General features: G+C 46.6%; 1 protein-coding gene and 1 long non-coding RNA gene across 3 annotated transcripts in view; both read right to left on the minus strand.

Moving 5' to 3' along the window:
• LOC135314720 (uncharacterized) overlaps window positions 1-3,803 on the minus strand; it is a 38,911-nt gene extending 35,108 nt beyond the window's left edge. Inside the window, exons 1-4 of the long non-coding RNA XR_010374185.1 lie at window positions 3,358-3,803; window positions 3,150-3,265; window positions 1,567-1,738; window positions 810-906 (exon numbers count right to left, since the gene is read on the minus strand). This is a non-coding gene — a long non-coding RNA (uncharacterized LOC135314720). The remainder of the gene's footprint in view (window positions 1-809; window positions 907-1,566; window positions 1,739-3,149; window positions 3,266-3,357) is intronic.
• Window positions 3,804-6,333: 2,530 nt separating this feature from the next.
• On the minus strand, window positions 6,334-21,455 carry HDAC3 (histone deacetylase 3). Of its 2 annotated transcripts, XM_064458837.1 has the most exons (15): window positions 21,328-21,455; window positions 21,079-21,161; window positions 15,736-15,878; window positions 14,274-14,355; window positions 13,423-13,479; window positions 13,273-13,328; window positions 11,025-11,158; window positions 10,661-10,741; window positions 10,495-10,568; window positions 10,193-10,257; window positions 9,698-9,787; window positions 9,524-9,582; window positions 9,016-9,095; window positions 8,462-8,619; window positions 6,334-7,587 (listed from the first exon to the last, which is right to left on the minus strand). In XM_064458837.1, the coding sequence occupies exons 1-15, from the start codon at window positions 21,380-21,382 to the stop codon at window positions 7,518-7,520; spliced, it is 1,287 nt and encodes a 428-aa protein (XP_064314907.1). In that variant the 5' UTR covers window positions 21,383-21,455; the 3' UTR covers window positions 6,334-7,517. The 2 variants fall into 2 exon arrangements, with proteins under 2 accessions (XP_064314907.1, XP_064314908.1); XM_064458838.1 differs by lacking the exons at window positions 21,079-21,161; window positions 21,328-21,455 and adding an exon at window positions 17,243-19,258.
• Between the last annotated feature and the right edge of the window lie 963 nt (window positions 21,456-22,418).

Raw genomic sequence — 22,418 nt, forward strand, 5'->3', positions numbered from 1 at the left:
TGAAAATCCCGCTCCAAGGCACCTTTTTTCTCTCCCCCAATAAAAGTTCCCTCTGGCCAAGGTTCTGAAAGGATATCAAAGCAATAAAGGCTTATTCAGATTTAGGACAGAAGATATATGCATGCAAATAGCAGGGGGCTTCAACCCAAACTGAACAAGTGCAAGTGGGCCCTTCATTGGATTACTTTTTTTAATACATAAAAGCTACATATTTCTGAAACTGGAGTTTCTTTAATTTTCTCTCTTGCAAAGAGGCATTTTCAAATATATCAAAAGATACCCAAAACATTCAGAATGCATCAAGGTTTTCTTCATAGTAAAAACTCTACTCTGAATAACAAAGAGCATTTTCAAGAACTTTCAAAAAGTTGTATTCAAAGAAAAAGATGCCATCACTGGCTCCAGAACTCCATAGATCCCCCTGTTCCTGTAAAATCAAGCTATGGAAGTTGGCCAAATGGTGAAACAAGGGACAGCTGAATCTTTACTGCAATTGAAGGTTGGCTTAATTACTACATGATTAACCACCTCCCTGAAAGATTCCTGCAAGGCTTCCATAACCAACCACATAAAGAACCGTGGAGTGTTACACTACCACCAGTAAGATTTAACACTTACTGTCTAGATATGTACATTTCATTCAACTTATTCAAAGGACTCTCTTTTAGGTCCTGTTTTAAATTAAGAAGCTTCTGGATTTTCTATTTAGAAGCCAGGTTGGATTTTTTTCATTGCAGCCACTGCGGAGCCTGAAGCGTCTCCACCTGTTGACCCAAGAGGCAGCAGCAGTGAGGGTCAGGAATACTCACAGCATTGGATGCAAGTAACAGCACACCATCTCCCCTGGATCATCAAGTCATCCTCTTTCAAAGGCTGCTGCTTCTCCTTGCTCACGTTCATCTCGAGCTGTTGAAGAAAAGCATGCCGGTTTTTACACACCTACAGTCATGGAATGAGTAAATTCAGCAAGCAAAGCACCATTTCCAACAAAAGCTATTACACAACTGTGGTGGCAAATACTACTACTATTAAGCTTATCAAATACTCATCGGATTTTAGTCTCAGGAAACTACAATCCACTCTGAGAGAAACAAGAGATGTGGCAAAACCTGCTCTCAGCCCACTGAGAAAAGTTTATTTTTCTCTTTTCTCTAAATCCTGTCCTAAACAAATTGCTCCTCCTAAGCTGTTTACCAGGTTTCAAAGAAAGGGACATGTAGTTCACGTGCCATTAAAAAAACAAAAACACAAAGATATTCAGAGCTAAGAATGGAAAATATTTACAAGACACTGTAAAGGCAAATTAACCAAATAGCAAACACCAACGGGAAAACCCAGGAGCAGAATTAGAAAGCAAAGTTGTCCTCAGCAGTTCAGCTTACACCAAGGAACAAAAACCCTGAGGCTGATGACAGCTCGTAAATGAGTTTTTCCCTGCTCCAGACACCTCTCAGTAGCCCAGGCTGAGATCAAAAAAGGAAAAAGCAACACATTTCAAAGACATACAGATCCAGTTAAAGGCAATTTTTGATTTCGGTAAATGAACTGCCTGGACAGTTGTAATACCTGCTTACAGGACACTGACTACATCCACCTCCACCCAGAAGTTTTGCCATGCTGAGTAAGAGTGGAGTCTTTTGGACTAATCAGGGGATCGGTTTGATGACCTGCGTACAATTACGCATGACTCTTGAGCTGCCCAAAAGCGTCCATGCCCTTGCTGCTGCAGGTACTTGCTCTGTGTAGGCAGAAAGGAAGGCGTTTCTGGTTATTTATTCTTTTAAACTGGTAAAGCACAGCAGGGTATACCATTTGTGACCTGCTGGAGATTATCCCCCAGGCAGACCAGGAACAATGGCAGAGCTTGTATATTTAAGAGGCATATGACTTATGTTACCATTAAACATATGTTAAATATTTCACTAGGCTGAAGGCTGACAATAGTCTGCAAGGACAGTTTTTTTCTGAACATCTAATCCTCAGGTAGAAATCCTAGATAAATTCCTTTATTTTAGTCCAGAAAATGCTACCTATTTTATTAACAGAAAACCAAAGAGCTACAATGACCTTTTAAAACACAGCACAGCAAATAAAAAACAATTAAACAAAACTGAGATACCCCAGGTAAACCCCTAAGACACCAAAGAGGAATGAAAGGTCTCCCTTCAGTCCAAGCTCAATGAAAGGGACAAGAAGGAGAACAAGAAGGATGACAGAGTGACACCAGGGCCATGAAGGGCTGCTGGGGCTGAATGAAGCCAGGAGACCAAAGCTCTCCTGGCATCACTGCACCCCTTGAGGCTTGCACAGACCCCTGAGCACCCCAGCCCCTCTCACCTCTGCTTGTGAAGCTGGAAGGGAAGAGCATCACCTAGCACAAACATTACTTAAAGGGTCTGCAATAGGAAAAGGTGCATTTTTAACACCTATTGGCCAAGCATGCTTAAAATGTGCCTTCCCCCACCACTGACACCACCTAATGGGGGTGTGTTTTGGCTGGAAGAGCTTGAGTTTGTTTTCCACATCCTGAAAAATGAAATTAGGAAAGAAGGAGGAAACCTGTCTTCCAGCCCATGTTAGGCTGCAGAGTGGAGACACAGAAAAATCCTCCCCAAGGTAGGAGTTGTGGCCCACATCAAAGGCTTCTGAGTAAGAGGGGGAAAAAAAAAAAAAAGGCCGCATCCTTTGTCTCTGCATGCTGTTAGGAAAATTTACTCTGTAATGGTTAGCTTTTGTCCAATCCAGCAGTATCAGGGACTGGGAGAGAGATTTTACCATCTCAGTCATACACTCCAGAATCAATAAAAGCCATGGCACTCCCCAAATTCTGCACACGCCATCCAAGTTCAGGAGTCATGACCCTTGTGGGAAGACGATAATATTACTAGTAGTATCATTAATAGTAATATCATTAATAGTAATAATAATAGCAGCAAAGAAAAAACTCCTGCAAGAGATATTTTCTCACTAATTAACAGGCCGAAAAGGAGACTACGGGAGATAAGACATTAACATTTCTTCCTCTCCTCAGAGGGGACAAAGGTTTAACAGTCAGCGCTGCCTGGAAAATCAGCAGCTTCAAAACAGGCTCATTAACTCTGAAAGCCCAACGCCTACGGGACAGCAAGAAGCACAAAGAAACCACAGACCTGTAACCAGGACCCTGCTTAGTCCTCGCTGAGCCAGGCTTTGCCTCTCCCTTTCCATCACAGAGGAGCTCCTGAAAGGCTTTGGATTACACACGCGGCCGTCCATCCACCAAACCCTGAAAATAGATGACGTTATTTGATTACCAAAATGCACAACTTCATGTACTACACGCACTGTGAGCATCATTTTGGATTTTTATGAACTCACAGGGGCAGATTTTCACCCCAACCATCAGCCGGGTGCTATAACAGGAGCATAAACTTATGTGCACAGAGCCTTGGGACCCCGGGCTGAGGCGTTAACGCAAACCAAGCAACACCGAGGACTAAATTCAATATTTTTGGAGCCTCCTGAAAATGCAAAGTTAAAGGGTAAAAATTAAAACACATAATGGAAATATACGGGTTGGTTGTTTGGTTTTTTTTCCAGAAAGGAAAGCGGCGCCACAGTTTGATAAGCCCCGGGGGCCTGCATCAAGCACCCAAGAAGCAACTAAACCTGAACTAGCCCCCACAAACAGTACAATAAGTGCTTTTACATCGATCAGCGATAATTTAGGGATAAAAACCCGAGGTTATGTTAACTGCTCTAAAAGCTGGAAGCACAGGAGGCGAGGGCGGGACGGCCCGGCTGTGCCCGCCGCGCCGGGAGCCCGGGGCCCCCCCGGCCCCCCCGCGCTTACCGCCGCCGCGAGCCCGCCCAGGCAGCGTCAGGCAGGACATGAATATTCATACGCCCCACTTCCGGCCCCGCCCACCCCGTCATGCGCTCCGCCCCCCGGGCAGGGAGCGCGTCTCCGGCGCCTCGCCCGGGCGTGCCCTGCCGCGGGCAGGAGCTCTTAGGGGGACTCTGGGCTGGGCTGCGGACAATGAAAAAAAGGCAAGAAAAAAAGAACAGCAAGAGAGCAAAAAACACGTTCTAACATCCAAAATCTCCTCCACCCTCCCCTGGCCCCTGCTGCACCTCTATCACTGCTACTCAGGGCAGTCCTGCACCCTAGAATCTACCCTTGCAGTACAGAGTGGTACAGGCGTGTGTTCTCAAACACTTTCTATGGGTAATTAAAATCAGGAGTAATTTAATTTCAGTTGTTGACAGCCTATCCACTGTTTTAGGGAGTGGCCTACCAATCCTTTGGCATCAGCTACGGATCATGACCCACTGGCCAGGAGGTGCAGGTTTGCTATCTCATCTGGGGTAACCGGGTTGGTGCAGGGGGTGGCAGGCTCACCCCGGTCTTACCCCTGCACCAGGCGTCCATGACTGGGTGATGCTAGGGGTAAACGCTGGTCCAATGCAGCACCAGCAGCCCTGCAAACACTGGACTGCATGCGTTACTTGTTGGATTACGCAAGTTGAATAGCACAAAAGTGTTACCTTTGACAGCTCTGCTGCAGTGCAAAAATACAACTACAAGGTGGGAAAAAAAATCCCTATAGACTGAACTTGTTTTCTAAAAGCAAACCAAATCCACCTTTAGAGACCCAGGTAAGATAACACTCCAGATTCCCAGCCCTGTTTCAAAACACAGGACACAGCAGGGCTCTGAAAAAAGAAAGCTAGGACAGCACTGAGGGGAAGAACTGGCTGGGAGGGTTGCCAATTCCCATCTTCACAGGTAAGAAAATTACAAAAGGAGGAATTCCTTCCACCCACCCCACCCCCCCCAAAGCAAACACTGCCTGCTACCCAAGGTGGGAGCCTGAATTCCCCCTATAAATCACTTTTGCTACAGGGGGCAATGACAACAGCAGAGGGAAGGAGCCAGCTCTCTGACAGCAGGTGAGATGGCAAGCCAGAATAAAACAATTTTATTTTCTATTTGGACACAAGCGTTTCTTTTTCACAAGTCTGGCTAGTGACTAGAGCAGCATTTTGTGACTTCTGATTTGCAAAGAACATTTTCTTGGCTGCAGAACACTAGAAACAAACACAGCTGACCATTGTCAGCTAGTGCCCACTCTGCAGCAGCCAAATAGCAAATGCAGAGATGGTACAAGCACAAAGTAATCACAAAGCAATACTTCTGCAGAGTATTCACCCAGCCACCCAGAGTGTCTCTGTATTAACCACCTTAATTTCCCCCCCGCCCCAGTCCCTTTTTGAAACCTCATTCACAGTAGCTGGTGGCAAAAGCTCGCGCGGCTCAACTAGGTGCAGGCAAAGCAACCTCCTTTCTTTTGAGCTGGCCCCTTGTGAGTTTCATTTGATGCTCCTCTAATATCTACATATTTGGAGAAACCCTGTCAGACACTTGTGGTTTTATAGACCTTACAAATCCTTTCCCAGCTGAGGTCGGTCTCTCCAGCTGAAGAATCCTCATCCATCAAGTCATTCCTCATACAGGAGCAGCATCCTCCACACCTAGTCTAATTCTACCATAACTTATTTCTCTGGGCATGTAGTGGGATTAACACTGACTTACTGCCCACTTCATGCTGTAGTTACATGAACTGTAGCTCACTTGTGGCTAGGTTTCACCTCCTCCCCACAAAGCTGAAGCCTTGGGCTGCTGGTTGTGTAAATGCCCTAACAAGTACTGCCTGTGAACACAACAGACCTTGTCGGGTTGGTGTCTCCCTCTGATCCTCACCTGCCATGTTAGATCGCTTTGGTTCAATACTTTTTTCTTGTTTTTCTGCAGGTTTACTGGTGGAGACTAGACCCAAGAAGAACGTCAATCCACACAGACTGGCATAAGCTTATTTGATAAAGGACAAGTCTCATGGACCTGGGAAAGAGGACTGAAGAGGGAGACAGCGGCTGGTCTGAAAAATGAAGAAAAATAGACACTAATATGGGCTTTAGGAAAGTCAGACTGTAAAGAGCAGACTCTTACGGAAACTACAACTCAAAGAAAGCATGATGTTTAAAACATTGTAGGAGAGGTTTCTTGAATCAGCTCTGCAACTTTCTGCAAAGCTTTTACTGGAATCAGAGGCATAAAGCAGGAGTGTCCACCAGCCCACGTGTCCTCTTGTAAGGGAATTCAGGGCTCTCTCCTCGTTTTGCACTGATGCTCAGAACTCACCAGCATACACTTTGAGGAGCTGAACGCCCTCCATTCATTCAGACAGGTCCGATGGCAGAGGACACTACCCTGCCAGGGATGATATGCACATTCTCAATCCTTGGGAGGACAGGAGCCAAAAAGGTGTGAGTATTAAACAGATGAACACCAGGTCAGGTAAGAAAAATACTGCCTCTTCATTTAATGTTTAAAGACACCAGTAAACAAACAGAACAGTACAGACAGTCAGAGGCTAAACCCCTCCCGCCTCCCCAAATGGCACACTCCAAACCACGCCAGGTACCAGGTGATGACTTGGGAGAAGGAGCAGCAAAGTCTGGGATTTAAGGGATGGCTGAGAGAAATCTCTGCTGTGTGAGGGCAAGACGACAGGACTTGGGAGGAAGCAGCTTCCCTCACTCACGAGCAGAGAGACGTCTCCTGGGTACAGTCAAGAGGGAATGGTTTCCGAGCAAGCAGCCCTAATCTCTAGCTAACACACAGAAGAGCCATGTGTGAACTTGGAAAACACAGCTGGAAGCTACATTAGAGGTGCAAGACACACTATATACTGACCTTGGCAGCCAAACCTCTGTTCCACAGCGATTTTAGCCTCTTGAAGAATAAAGAAAACAGGGGAGTTAGGTCCAACTCGGCAAAGTGTCACAGTACTCTTATGAACGCAAAACTGAGTACAGGGGGAATGAACAAGACTATGCTCTGCATACATTCTTCCATCCTGCTCCACCAAGCTGCTCCCTCCTCCAGGGACACTCCCGACCCCTATCCCACAACTGGCCTTGTCTTCTTGGATGGTTTTCCTTGAGCTGCGGAGTGTCAGGTGGTTAGAAGGGACATCAGGAAGCAACCCTCAGTGCGGGCTTCAGAGGACAATTGACTGGGTACCTGAGTGGAGGGCCAGGGAGAACAGGATGTATCAGGTGTTGCTGCTGAAGAGAGGCAGAGATTGTAGGCACAACTGCTCTGGCTCCCACCTTGCCGGCAGAAGCCTGCATGGGAGTTAGGGGGGTGACTGAAGCAGCACAGGACAGGCTCTGAAGGCAGTTGCATGGCAGCCAGCCAGTACACAGCACAGATCTGAGCGTTACTTGAATTCCCATTTTCCAGATGCAGTGACAGCTGGAACTGTGACATGTGGTGGAAAGTAAGGAACACATGTCACTGCTCTCTGCCTCTCCAGGTAGCAGAAGCCTGCAGTGGTGTTGTTTCTGCTGCCACTGCATGCAGTCAAATACAAAGGGAGGGCTAACTGGCTCCTACGTGGCCCAGTTATCTGCTCCAAGTGCTCATGTCCAATGTGGGATCCCCCATAGTCCAGAGCTCAACACCAGAGCCCTCAGATCTCGACGTCACTCTCTTTGTCGTTATCGTGGTCACCATCATAAAACTCATTGGCAGCTTCAGGCCTGGGGGAAAGACAATCACCATCAGCAAGGAGACCCCCGGCACCCTTGGGGCCAGAGAAGAATGGTTAGGTCACACTGCTCAAGGTCACAAGATGCCCTGCTGTCATGGTTTTAGCTGGGATAGAGTTAATTTTCTTCACTGTATCTGGCACAGTCCTGTGTTTTGGACTTAGCATGAGAATAATATTGATAACACACTGATGTTTTAGTTGTTGCTAGGTAGTGCTTGTACTAGCCAAGGACTTTTCCAGCCTCTCATGCTCTGCCGGGTGCACAAGAAGCTGGGAGCGGAGGGGACACAGCGAAGAGAGCTGATCCAAACTGACCAAAGGGATATTCCGTATCATACGACATCATGCACAGTATATCAACTGGGGGACTTGACCAGGGGAAGCAGCGATTGCAGCTCAGTGAACAGCAGCATCAGGTGGGTAGTGAGTGGTTGCATCACTTGCTATTTGGGTTTTTCTGCTCCTCCCAAGGTTTCACCTCTCTCTCATTATTTTCCTTTTCATTATATTACTACTATTATTATTATTGCTATTACTGTTTTATTTTAATTATTAAACTGTTCTTATCTCAACCCACAAGTTTCCTTACTTTTGTCCTTCTGATTCTCTCCCCCATCCCACAGAGGTGGAGGGAGTCAGTGAGTGGCTGGGTGATGTTTAGTTGCTGACTGGCTAAACCATGACAGCCCATGAAATGTTACGTGAGGGGACCACACATTTCTAGAGAAAGCCTCCCAGAATAAAACCAGGGACTCAGAAATGACCTACTATGTGTTCTAAGAAACAGTCTCCAGTATATAACCTGCCCATCCTAGCACAGACAAAAAGGGAAGCCCATTTCTCCAGAACAAGAGAGCTGGTACCTGCTGTAGTTTTCCTCAGAGCCTCTTTCCTCTGGATCAGGCTCATCTGTGCGATCATAGCTGAGCAAGTCAGAAGGGACATCATGTATCTGCACACTGGGAGCATGGTTCAGCATTTTCAGATTCTCAAATATTGTCTGCCTGATCTGATCCAAGTACTACATAATAAAAAAAACAGAGAGGGATCACTGCAGTAAGATATGGCAGTTCGCAGAGTCAAAACTGTCAGCGTTGCTTCTTGCCTGCATCATCTATGCGGTGGCCATGAAAAACACATTTGTGCAAAAAGCTATTTATCAGAGCAGAGGAGGTGGGAGAATTAAATTAATCATTAATAATCAAGCACATAGAAAACAGTAAAACAACCCATCAAGGTTCTCTAATGCTATGAGACTTTCTGACATCACAGAGGAAAGGCTCTGCTTGCTCTTTGTCAGCTTTCTGACCCACAAAAATTCCTTGCCTGGGCTCTACCTAGTTTATCAGGACGGAGCAGCAACCACAGGGTTTTGCAAGTACATAGCTGATATTGCAATAAGGCTGCAAGCACTTACCTGCCTGGAGTTCTGATTTTCAATCCTCGTACTGACATCAGGATGGAGGGTGAAGTCTGGAGCAAAGTATTCAAAGTACTCTGTGACAGAATGAGCAAAGAGTTACAGCACAGAGGCAAGGGAGCCCAGCCAACAGCTGCTCTGCTCTGCAGGGAAGCAGAGCTCACCCTCCCACCACGCTATGGATGACCAGATCTTAAAAAGCACAGTGATGTACAGCTCTGCAACCACAAGGAATTATATGAAACAAAGCGAGCAAAAGTAACCCTCAGGTCACTGAATAGGAAACAATCCAAATTAAATGATATATGACACAGTAAGGGTGTGTCTGCTCAGCAAAGCCTACAAGTGGGTGGTAGGAGATGGCTAAGACCACCTCTAAGATCAGAAAGTGCTGTCACTTTGGCCCTGGTCTTATCTCTGCTCGATGCAGAATAGAAGTATTCTTCAGCCAATACGACAAATCCTTTAGATCAGCTAATGAGGAAAAAACAGAACTCCAACTCACCACTGTACGGGAGCTCTTCACTAATTGCTTCATCTACAAGCAATGACGTTTCGTAAGTCCTGAAAACATGGAATAATATGACCTCAGTCCACAGAAAGCTACATGGTGAATGCAGGGACAAAGACCACAGCAACTGCTAACCAGTGACCTTCAACAAGCAGAGAAGAGACTCACCAGCATCGTGCCACATTGCGGACTGTGTAACCACCTCCTCCCAGTACCAGCAAGGGGATGTTGAAACTCTTTACATACTCCACACACTCCCTAGAAACCCCAAACAAAAAAATGCCACAGATGTTAACTGCAGCACACATTCACGTCAGAAATGCCACCATACACTCAAACACCACCACAGCTGGTGTGATACACCTGGAGTTCAGAGCTTCCACCCAGAGATCCTGAACCATGTGTAACTCTGAACTACCACACTCTACAGTGCCTTGTAAAAAGCCTCATTCTGAGATGCCCTCCTATCACACAAGAGATTTTTCTACAAAAAACCCCAATCAAACCAAAACAAATCCCCCCAAAACAAACAAAAAAACCTGCTGGTGCTGCTGGAAGACCAAAGTCAAAGCTCAAGCCTCACAGCAGAAGGCTCATTAGAGCCCTTCAGACTAAAGGATGGTCTTTCAACTAACTGCCCTGCCCCAGCCCCACTGTACTTACCCATGTCCTCTTATACTGAGGTTAAAACAACCTAAACGGTCACAACCCAGAGAATCAGCACCACACTGGGGAACAGAAAAAAAACAATTGAGTTTTTTGCTATGGAGGTACTGTTTTCCAGACACACATCAGCATCCCCACCCCTTGGCCACCCTCATTCACCAGAAGGTACAGACAGAAACTCAGCTAGGACACACCAACCCTGATACCCTGGGAACAGAAGGTAACACCTTGATAGCACACCCCTCCAACCTACAGTCTCTGAAAGGGATGGACATGTGCACAGAGGCTTGCTCTCTTACCTGCAGTACTATGCAGGTGGGCTGATAGTAATCTACCACCTGGTTAATGACTGGCTGGAAGAGGTGTTTATAACCTTTGGAGAGAAAGGCAGATTAGTCATGGCTCTGGAGCAGAAGGACGAGCAAATGTCTGGGCAAGGAGAAATGGCAAGAAACACCTACTTACTTTGGTCATCTATGCCATCTCGTAGAGGCACGTTGAGACAGTAATAGCGACCGCTCTCTGCACCAACTTCATACATGTCACCTGGCCAGAGAAAGACAGGAGAGTCACAACAGCTCTGAGACTTCAGAGCTGGTGTGGAAAGGCCAGATCTGGTCTGGGTTGAGATCTCTGTTAACCTAGCTAGGACCCCTTTGTCTTACAAATCACTATACTTCTGTTCCCCTCTAACTGCTTTTCCATGCCAGTTTTTCCATCATTTCTCCCCGCAGCTCTGATTTTGTGATTTCACACTTTTATACTCCAGCAGAGCTTTCAAAGGATTCTGAAGCAAGGCCACGTTCACACTGTAAGGGAAAATACATACCTGTACCAGGAAAGAAATAGTTCCCATATTTATGAAATGACACTGTCATGACACGGTCCGTCAAGTAGAAAGCCTCCTGCACGCCATCTCCATGATGGATATCAATATCAATATACAGAACACGGGGGTGATATCTATTGAATACAGAAGGAAAAAACAGCATTACTGTCTGCAGCGCAGCCAACCTCACTATTCCCCACATGCCTCCGTATCACCTAGGGCTCTGAAAACCACCACTGACATCTACCTGCAAGCCCATTTGCCAAAAGAACTCACCTGTCCCACCCCAGTCGTATCAAATGGCTTTAGATACATGACATTTGTATACAGTCAGACACACCCCCAACTAAAATATTTTCTTCTGATGTGCTCAGAAAGAGATGCTGGAATGAAAGGTTTTCACATGGGGTGAGAAATATCTTAGAAAGCACATGATAAAAAGAACCTATTTTAACCACCTGGGGGTTAGAAAGTTGTGGGGTTTTTGTTTCTTCTACAAACAACCTGATGTTAGATAATCTTTAAGAGCTCCAATGATTTTTAACCGTACGTGTAAGTGAAAAGTAATCTAGCCAAGAAGGAGGTAGGAACACTTACTTCCTTCATATGCCAGATTACTGGCAGGATTATGTCTCAGATGGCTACCACCAAGAACACCAGGCTGGACTAAATTTACTGGAGAAGCCGCCTGCTGGGTCACAAAGACAGAGGGTGAAGAAGGGGAGATCATCACAAGTAAATACATTAGGGTAATGGTCAAAGCTGACATGCTATCAAGCATTGGATACATGGCCCTAAGCCATCCCTGCCTTCCAGCTCTAAAGCTCCTGGCTGGAGAGAACTTCCACTTTTTGCAAGGAAACACTGCATCTGATCAATCCCCAAAGAACAGGGCATCTGGCATCCATGCCAAAATCCTAGGGGACTGGAAAGGGACATAAAAAAAACCAGGACAACACTGAAAGCAGAGAAGAGGGGCATGTGTTTTGTGCCTTCTGCATTGGAACCATGGCCTTAAGCATGTCTGCAGTGATCTGATCAACCAGTTGGTTGATGGTGCTGACCCATGCTGGTTAGCAAACCAGTACTTGCCTCAGTCTCTCAAGAGATATATAAACTATTTAAAACAGCCTAGATTATTAGTCCCATAGACAAAAGACATCAAGGAGAAAAAGGGGATGTATACACACAGCCCTTGCACACTGGTAAAGGGAGAAAGGGACCTTCTAAAAGCAGGAACACCACATTACTCCCATGGTGGGAAGCAAACCCATGTATGCAGCCACCTGCTGCAGAAATGGTTCCTGAAAACAGTGAACAAAAGAATAGGGACATATTACAATCTCCCATGAAGGGTAACTGGGCTGTATTTGAAGCCTCTGGCATACGGGACTCATGAGAGACTAGAAAATGGGTGTGCAGTGATATACAGTGAAGACAAACACAAAGCAGGGGAGAATGGCAGAAAGGTACAAGAAACCCCAGTACATCCTGTAAATTTGACTTTGAGAGCAAGTAAGCTTGCCACCAGTCATGTAACTATTGTCTGGTCAGCCCCAAATCTTTTATAATTCCACAACATCTTGTCTCAGATTTCAGTGACAAGGAGGGCATTTGAGAGTATTAAAAAAAATAAATAACATCACAGATTAATCCAAGAAACAGAAGGCATTTCTGTAACTCTTCCTCCCATTCTGAATTCACTTTTCATTTTCTTAAAAAAAACCAAATGAAACAAAAAAAAACCAACACAAAAACCAAAATCAAACACCAACCAACAAAAACAACACTTGATGCTTTTCTACTCAAAGCAAGTGTCCTTTGATCATCCACGTATTGCTCAAGTCCTGTTCTTAAGCCACTCAAGCAAATCAAGAAAGATTCAAGTCATTTAACTGCCTCCAGTGAACCATAATTTGTGTCTACCTACAAAAGGCTCACTGTGGCAAAAACTCTGAGACTCAAGAGACCCTGAAATGAGTATTTCACAGATGGACGAGAAATGGAATTGGAGAACTCTTCTGTATCCCTTAAGCTGCATGCAACAAAACAGGAGTCAGATATTCCAATTCTCAAGCCCCATTTCTTGTGCCTAAAGAAGAGTCCAGGCCAAAAATCAAGATGCTGGCCTACCTGGACTCTAGAAATGCAAACAAGGAGGGTGAGACAGAGAGAGAGAGAACAGTGAAGTAGCAGAGGGAAACCACACATCAGCCAGGACAGTATTACACTTGCCCCATGCCCTTACTTGAGCAGCTCCAGGATGCCGATAACAATGTCATTAACATAACAAAACCCAGAAGCCTGCAAGACAGAGAAAACCAAACAGCATTAGAAGAGATCAACACAGAGCTTGGGCCTCAAAAAGACATAGGAATAAGCAGATTTGCCTCATTACCTCAAACTTTTTGGCATGATGCAGGCCCCCTGCCCAGTTTATTGCAATATCACAGATCTAATAAAGGAGAGAGAAATTAATTTAAGGTGACAACATGGTAACAACCTTGCACCCAACTCCCCAGTGCACCCACTTCAACCTGCCCAGCCCTATGGCCCACAAACACCCTTCTGGCCTTTCCTTCTCCTACAGAGGCCTTTCCAAAGCTCCACCTTGGTCATTAGCCCAGCCAACAGTTTTGGTTACATCATGTCCACACTGGATTAGTCCTGTGCTCTACATTCCCTGTTAGACCAGAAAAGACTGTCTTCCACCATTCCACTACCACTGCTCCCCCTCCATCCAGCAGCAGTCAGAGCACCTGGCACACACCGTTTGTTCCTGTACTTGTTCTTTACACTCATTAGGTCTCTAAAAGACTCAAACCTCTGTAGTTTGTTTTTGGTTTTTTTTAATACCCTCTCGAGGGACCACCTTCTTCAGACCCTCAGCACGGTCTTGTTGAGTGCATTTCCACAGCAGAGACTCAGCAGCAATCCCAAGGTCTCCCAGCTGCCAGTTTCACTGAAGACTCAGGTCTCTTCTATGGTACTGAGAGTACTTTGTGACTTTAGTACGTGCAACATTAGTATCCTCTGACTCCCTCTGGATTAAACATATACTAAATGGCTGCCTCTGACAGTACAGGAATGGTCTCAAGCTTACCAGTCCTACAGCACTAGGCATTTACACTGCAACACAGCAGCACTTGCCATGTTGTTTTACAAAACAAATCCATGAAGTTCTCCTTAAATTGAAAACCATTTGGCTTACGCCTGTGTTTCAAAAGATAAGCATATCAGCTCAGTTACCTTGTTGTTCAGCTGTGTTGCTCCCTGCAGAGAGGCCCCAGTATAGCGAGAGCAAAATTCAAAGAGGCCTGGAAACACTGGGCTGAAAAAGAAACCATGCTTCAAACACAGAAAATCTCATTCCTCCCGAGCAAAGTCAGGAATAAAACTGTCCCTGAACATTACCTGAGCAAGATCAAAACCCATTCTCTGTGAAAGAGTTAATTCAGGATCACACTGACCCTGGCTGTAACACACTGAGTACGAGCAGGCGAGCAATCTGTCTGCAGACACAATGGGAAACTGAGTGAATTTGATAATGATTACCAAGGCTTCCAAGCTAGTCCCAAAAAGGCTCCCCTGCTCACAATGTGTGCCCGCATCTGCCCTGCAGCCCTGCTGACATGTGCTCAGAGTTAGGGCATGATGTGAGACATGGCATCAGGAGAGGGGAGGCCTGGTCTACTCCTGCACTATCTTCCCCTGGCTTTATCTGGAAGATCCTGCCCCACCTCTGCTTCCAAGCTCACAGCCCAGCATGCGGTGAACAGCAACTGGAGATGAATGCTGCTAAGACAGTGCTGAGGTCTGATCCATCCCACCATGCAGAGCCAGCCTCTCTCCATCAGAAACACAGGATGTGGAGCCCCTGTGTCACCAGCTTGCTGGCATCATGTCATGCATTTCATTCGTGGACAAGCAATGGCTTAAAGACTGTGGGGTTTTATTTCCCCTTTCGTTTCTGCTATGAAAATGGCGTCTGATCATGAGAGCAGAAAGATTACAGAACAGTCTTCTGATTCTCAGCCTGAATATCAAAAACCAGGCTATACTAATATCTTCTTGGGATAACACTGTTCTCTAGCTAACATTAACTCCTCCCATACTAGTACTTACAGCCTTCCCTCCACAGAACATGTAAGAATAATCTTGCTCTCTGACAGCCCTTACAATCCTCAACCAGACAAGGCATATTGCTGTTTCCTCACAGAGGCCTTCCACACATTTCTTTTGTTTCATCTCTCATGAGCACTGAAGACTGGAATGGAATATTCTCAGCAAGATCTCACATAGTTTTGTACAGAAGGATGAGTATCTCCTTAGTTCTACCTGAAAATCAGGCTCTCAAAGCTCTCTTGAATTTAACATGCACATATTAAGGTAGCTAAAATGGCAGGCAATTATTTAAAAAAATAGTTAGCATGTTCAAGAAGAACCTGGAGGCTCTACAAGAACAAGTACAGATACAGTCTCTAACCCAACAAGCTTACAGCCTAAATACAGATCTAAAAAGGAGGACTGCAAGACCTGAAGAGAAGGGAAGGAATCAAAAACGTTCCAGTAATATACACAGGAGGGACACACACCTCATTTTGGTTAAAAACAAATACGGAATGGGACATTCTAAAAGAGGTCTCTGGACACGAGCAATGCAGGATCACTCTTTCTGACTGCAGGTTTACAGGCAGCAAACAGCACTCACCAGTCATCGCCCACGTTGAAGGCATTGAGGCTCTTGGTGAATCCCTGCATGTTGTTGGGACTCACTCTCTGCAGGAAGTCTATGTAGTCCTCAGAGTGGAACCGGCACATGTCATGCTGGGATGCCTGGTATGGTTTGAAAACCTTAAGAGAAAAAGGCAAGAATTATTTCCCATCCAACTCATGTTTGCTCTGGCTGTAAGAAATATCAAGCTAATTGACAAATGAACTGCATGAGGTATATCAAAAAATATTCCAATACACTGGGTTCCTGAATTTTGTGTTCATTTAATTTCAGGAAGTTGCTCCAAGAAGCCTGCTTTCCTAACAATTTTTCTTTCAGCCATAAATCCATCTCCTGCCTCTCATAATAACTGCAGCTCTTGCCACATACTCTCTGATGCCTTCCTTCCCCCATTGCACACACACCCCTACTTGGGCAAGCCAGCAAAACAAAACTGCTGAGTTCAAACTACAGCTTTTTCTTCACTTGGGGTCACTATTCCCTTATCAGTCACCAGCTTTCATACAATATTAAGACCCTGATATAGGGGTCGTTTCAGTCACTCTGTCAGATTTGCCTGTGATGGGCTGACACGTTCAAAAGTTATTTGGAAGCTCACAAACAGATGGAAGAGTTGCATAAGCTTTGTTTTCTTTGGAAAACTGGCAAAAAATGGTCAGTGAACTGGATAGATTCAGATTAAAGATCTTGTGACAATACAGGCTTGCCAGTTGGGCACTTAACACACATACCCCAAAATACAGAAAGTTAAAAATTAACACCACATACTTGGCGAGAGGAAATTAAAGTTGCACTGAAATCAATAACTTTTTTTGTGTTTTCCAATTTATATTAAAGCATGTACTTTGTACAAAAAGTGGAACATAAGAAAAACAGTCAGATGCACAAGCTTATCTCCAAAGGGAAAATTTATCAGGGCAATGCACCAACAGGCCTGTTTCCTGGGATAAGCAGGGAGCATGTTAATTTTCAGAGACACAATATACCCTAACAAACATGTCACCTCCTTTCCTGAATTGGTCTGCATGTGGTATGCTGTTTTCCACATGGATGCATGGGGCTCAGTGTTTCTCAGAGGCTGCTGCCTCTGACAACTCGAACAAGGAGGATGAAGTGACTCAAAACATGAGCCATTATTTCAGCTGCTAAAGGTGAAGGCAAGACCTTTTCTCCGTGAGGGCTCTGCATAAGTAACTCCCAGGAATCCAGATGGCTGATTAACTCAAACAAGACAAAAAACAATGCTAGAGAGTCACCATGGAAAAGAAATAGCTTTCACAGGATATCCAAAGGTTCTCTTGGACAACAAAAAGTAGGGACCCATGATTCAAAACAGAAAGGGAGGAAATAGAGACCAAAAGCTTCAAAATTGACTCAGCTGCTGGCAGAAGAAGAAATCTGCCTCTTTCCACCCTTCACCCTATGTCCAGCAATCCCACCCACCTTCCTAAGCAAGCTCTGGCACTCAGCCCCCTCTACTCACTGCCTCGTTTTGCTGGCTCTGCAGAAAACTATTTCAGCTTTCCTGAGTTATTCAGTTGCATCAGTTCATGCAGGGATCCAACAGCTTCCAGACACAGCACAAGAAAGGCAGCTGGAAGACGCAGCAGAGGAGCAGGGAAGGTAAGCAGCAGGACAACACTCTTTCAGCAACACTGAGCCTTGACTCACCACATTCTTCTGTGACACACAAGCTGGGAAAGGTGCGAAGAGGCAAACCCAGCTTGACAGGATAACAGCCTTTTATTTGGAGGAGGCAGAGATCGTGGATAATGTAACAACACAGAGTTAACAGGACCTTTTACAGTCACAACTGACCATAATCCCCGTTTTTATTTGCTCGTAACTTTGCCAGTCACTGACTGTTCAGGATGAAGTTTCCTCTGTGGTTTTCAGCTTCATGATGGCATCTTGTAGAAAATATAACCCCCAGAAAAGGATTTCAAGACTAAAAATATGGCAAAGTGTACAGCTCTGCCTACTGCCTCATTCACATGGATTTGACATTTAGAAGTATTACGTCAGAATACACTTTTTGATGTTTCTGCAAGAAAAATCCCAACCCTAGGGAAGTTATTAATAGAAGTTCATACATTTACAGTAAAAATATGAAAGATAAATTCTGCAAAGATTTCATGTGCCCTGAGTGTACTCCAGCTGCATCCCCCCCGTGAGCACAACTGCAGGTCACCGCAGCTGGATGTGACTGTACTAGGGAATTATATTAATTACACAGGGAAGCTTTTCTAATGTTTAAATATATAAAAATAATTTATATATTGCATCAAGGAACTGTTCCAGTGGTCCATTTTAGCACCTTCCTTTAAGAATGGCTATTGTGCTTTAGCTTTAGGACAGCTTATTTTCTATCTGCTTTTGCTCAGTCTGCAAGTCTCCACCACAGAAGCCGATATGCTGGCAGTGGAGGAGCTGGAACTTGAGCCCCTGCCAAAGGCCGGGCACTTGTACAGTGCTAGAGGTAACGACAAAGTTGTGCACCATGACAGGCAGGTACAAAGCAGTCAAGATCTAGCTTTTCCCTCTGCCCCACCTGTATCAGTTTGGCTGTTTAGACTTTGTCCTCAAAAAATAAAAAGCACGATAACTATATTGCTATCACACTTGTAAGAATTTTGCACTTAGCCCTGCCCATATATTGGAGAAGACGCTGTAAAACATGCCAAAATTAAAACCACTGGTCTAATCCTGCTCTCTTGTGCTCACAGTGATACAACTTTGATTTTAACATCACCCAGTTCTGAAGTGCTTGAGAAGCACCCTTAACGGCAGGCTTTTTTTGGTACCACAACAACAAAATATTTACTCAGGTCTTTGAGGGCGCAAAGTTGGTTATGGTTATGCTTAATGTCTAATGGTGGGGATGAGGGAATTTGGGAAGCTAATCTTAGTCTGGAGACGTGCCTGGTCTAGCTGGAGAAGGACTGGAATTTGCATGTTTCTGTCTGACAGCTCTGCACAATCACCATGCTTTCACAGCAGCTCATGATTTATCCCTAGAGCATACTGCAGTTGTGAAAGCACATCACTGAGACGCTGATCACACTTTCTTCTCCGCAGCCTCAAAATAAGCCCAACTCTATTACCAGTCACTTGCAATCATCCGCAACTGCAAGCAGCAATCTATGATTGAGTTCTACAATAATTTTGAGAGCATGTGCCTTTAAGTAACCTGCAGCATCATCCAGTTCAGGCTCACAAGTAACAGGGGAAGCAGCTGGTTTGCAGTGTGTCACATGGAGCAGAACCTGATTGCAGAAGGGTGAGGAATGCACTTGGGATGCACGAGCGCAAAGAGGAAGGATGGGGAAAAGTCACAACATCCCTCACAGATTGGAGCAATGATGATTTTGTACCTGTTTTTCATCTCCCCTCCCTGTTTGCTAGTGATGCACGATGATCACTGTGATAGAAGCGCTCTTCACCTCTTTTAAAAACAAGGTAATTCCCATGAAAAGACACCATAAATGCATGTATGTCCCTATATGTACATATATAAATATATACATATATGAACATAAAACCAGAAGTGCCTGGAGCTGTAGCCTGCAATGCTTAGAATAACATTCTGGGTAGAGGTCTTTTCCCAGGGTACATCAAACAGATCACAGGCTGTGGAGACAATAGGCAACAGCTACACCTGGCCTCTGGATCAGATAGCACTACCTGGAACCAGGCCAGTCAGCCCAGGAATTAAATCGCTCAATGGACCGAAACAGCTTGAAGCAATCCCACTGCACTGAAAGCGAGACTGAGCCAACAGGAAACAAAACAAGTTGCCCCAAAATGATCGGCAGCTGCAGACGGCATGTTCAAGTCACAATGGGCAAAAGCCAACTCAAAAGGGTAGAAGATTTTTACCGTTCCTGCCTTATCTTGTATCGTGAGGCATTAAGTAAGTTACATAAGTTACACTAAGAGGCATTAAGCCCCTGTGCTCCTGAGAGCTTTTCATATGTGCCACAAGAACAGGCAGAAAAGTGAAAAAGGATTCTAGGGAAAGGAGCATGGTTCAATCACTTGCATCAGGTGAAATAAAATACTTCAGAAGAAGGGTACCACACATGCGTAGTGATATTCCATCATCCCTAAACGAGTTCATTTCTTGAAAGATTAAAAAATTGTATGAGGAGCAGCTAAAGTCACTCGGTTTGTTCAGCCTAGAGGAGACTGAGGGGAGCCCTCATCGTGGTCTACAGCTTCCTCACAAGGGGAAGAGGAGGGGCAGGTGCTGATGATCTCTCTGGTGATCAATGATAGGACCTGAAGGAATGGCAGGAATATGTGCCAGGAGAGGTTTAGACTGGCTATTAGGAAAAGGTTCGTCACCCAGAGGGTGGTGGAGCACTGGAACAGGCTCCCCAGGGAGGCAGTCATGGCACCAAGCCTGACGCTATTCAAGAAGCACCTGGACAACACCCTCAGACAGATGGTGTGAATTTGGGGTTGTCCTGTGCAGGGACAGGAGTTGGACTTGATAATCCTTGTAGGTCCCTTCCAACTCAGGACATTCTATGATTTAAGTTTTCTTTTTGATTATTGCTACGTGCTGATCATGTTTTACAAGGTTTACACAGGCTAGACTTTAGGAAGAGAAAAATCTTTCTAACAATAACAACTGGAGTGCACTGAACTAGGCTGCTTGAGCTGGCTGGGCAACAAAGACCTCGAAAAGCAGGTTGGACAATCATTTATCAGGTATGATTAGTGGATTAGCGGACCCTGTTAAGGCATCAAGGTGAATTTGCAAGCCTTTTGACGTTTGACTTTTTTTTTTCCCCAGCTTTACTATTTTATGATCACACTGTCCACAGTGGTCACTGGGTCCTTCCTAGAAGGGGCAACAGAGACAGAAATTTCACATGTGGTCCCCAGCAGCACTGCTGCAGCTCCAGGCACAGCACGGTACACACAAGTTTGAACAAGACACTGACAGCCAACAACAGTGCCTTTCAAATCAGGTCTGGGTGGTACGGTGGGGGCTCAGGCTGAGTGCCTGGGACCGCTTAAAGCCTTATCCGTAACAACTCTGTTATCTGCTATGCCAAAAGTGGCACTGAATGAGAGACAGCAACACAAGAATTCTACGAAGAACCTACTAACACAGTCCGAGCCTTAATATGGAGGCCACGACTGAAGTCAGCAGGGCAGTGCACAGGTCTCCGGCACCTTTCACACATGCCGAAGCCTAAAACGCCCACTCTGGCGGCTGCCCGCCCAAAGCCACCAGCCACAGCCCCCTCTTCCCCCGCCGCCTGGGTGGGGGTGGTCCCGCCGGAACCCCGCAGAAGGGCCGCTTACGATCATCTTCTTGTAGAGCCCATAGTGCAGGACCAGGCTGTGGGTCAGCGCCAGGCGATGCGGCTTCATGGGGTGCCCCGCTCCTGGAAGGGAAACGACACGGGGAGTCATTGGGGGCGGGAGGGGGACCCCAGCCGCCCCCTCCCCGGGACCGGGCCCCGCCACACCGCCCCCCACAGGCCCGCGCGGCCCCAGGGAGCGGTGAGGGGCCCAGCCGCCTCGGTTCGCCCCCAGCACCGCCGCCCGCACCGTAGTGGAAGTTGCCCACGTCCGGGTCGTAGAAATAGGCCACGGTCTTCGCCATGGCGGAGAGGCCGGGACCCGCCGCGCGCTCCCACTGACGTCATCGCGCCGCGACCACGACACGAACCCACGCCTGCGTGGCGCCGCCACCGACTGCGAACGACTGACGGCACCGGGGGGCGTGGCCGAGGGCGGGACGATTGCCGCTGCGGCGCGCCCGCGGTCCTACTGCTCGCGCCAGCACCCCGGGCTGACCCCAGTTACCTCGATTCGCACCCCGGTCACCCCTCGCCGCCCCCCAGCTACCTCCAGCTGTTCCCCAGCCACCCCTAGTCATCCCCAGCTGCCCCCATTACTCCCAGCTGCTCCCAGTTGCCCACTGGATTCCCTCCCATAACCCTACATCTGCTCCCCAATCACCCTCAGCCGCCCCAGTCACTCCTCTCTGCTCCTCACCTACCCCCAGTCACCCCCAGCTGCCCCCAGTTACTCATAGTTGTCCACTGGATTCTCTGCTGTAACTCTACAGCTGCCCCCCAGTCACCCCCAGTAGCCCTCCAGCTGCTGCAACCCACCTGCCGAGGGCACAGGGGATGGGGCAGCGGGGTCCCCGCAGGGCACCCACACTTTGCTGGGACTCGTCCCCTTCCGAGGAGCAGCCTCCTGAGCTGTGAAGGACAGGGACCACCACCACTGACTCTCACCTGGCCAAACAGCCCTCCCAGGTCCCACCCTGCCAGGGTGCAGGTCTTCCTGACCTCTGGCAGCCTCCAAAAATAACCTGCTGGGGTTGGCAGGGAGCAGGGACAGGGAGGCACCGCCAGGCAGGCAAAGAACAAAAGCCAGGTGGAAAATTGCCATGTATGAAAAAGCAGCCATGGAGAACAGGGGAAAAATCCTGAGCCTCACCTGGAGCTGGCGAGTGACAGGGATGGGGCTGTGCCACGGGTGACACCGGTGGCAAAAATCTGTTCCCTGTGGGCTGGAAAGAAGAAAGGATGAAAGGAGCAGGTAGTCTTGCCCAAAGGCTTGGAAAATAATTTAGCCAAAATTGGTGCTTGGTAAGGACCTGGTCCTGCAAGCCTCCTGCCTGATTG

This window comes from Phalacrocorax carbo, chromosome 8 (genome assembly GCF_963921805.1).
Source record: "Phalacrocorax carbo chromosome 8, bPhaCar2.1, whole genome shotgun sequence".
NCBI lineage: Eukaryota > Metazoa > Chordata > Aves > Suliformes > Phalacrocoracidae > Phalacrocorax > Phalacrocorax carbo.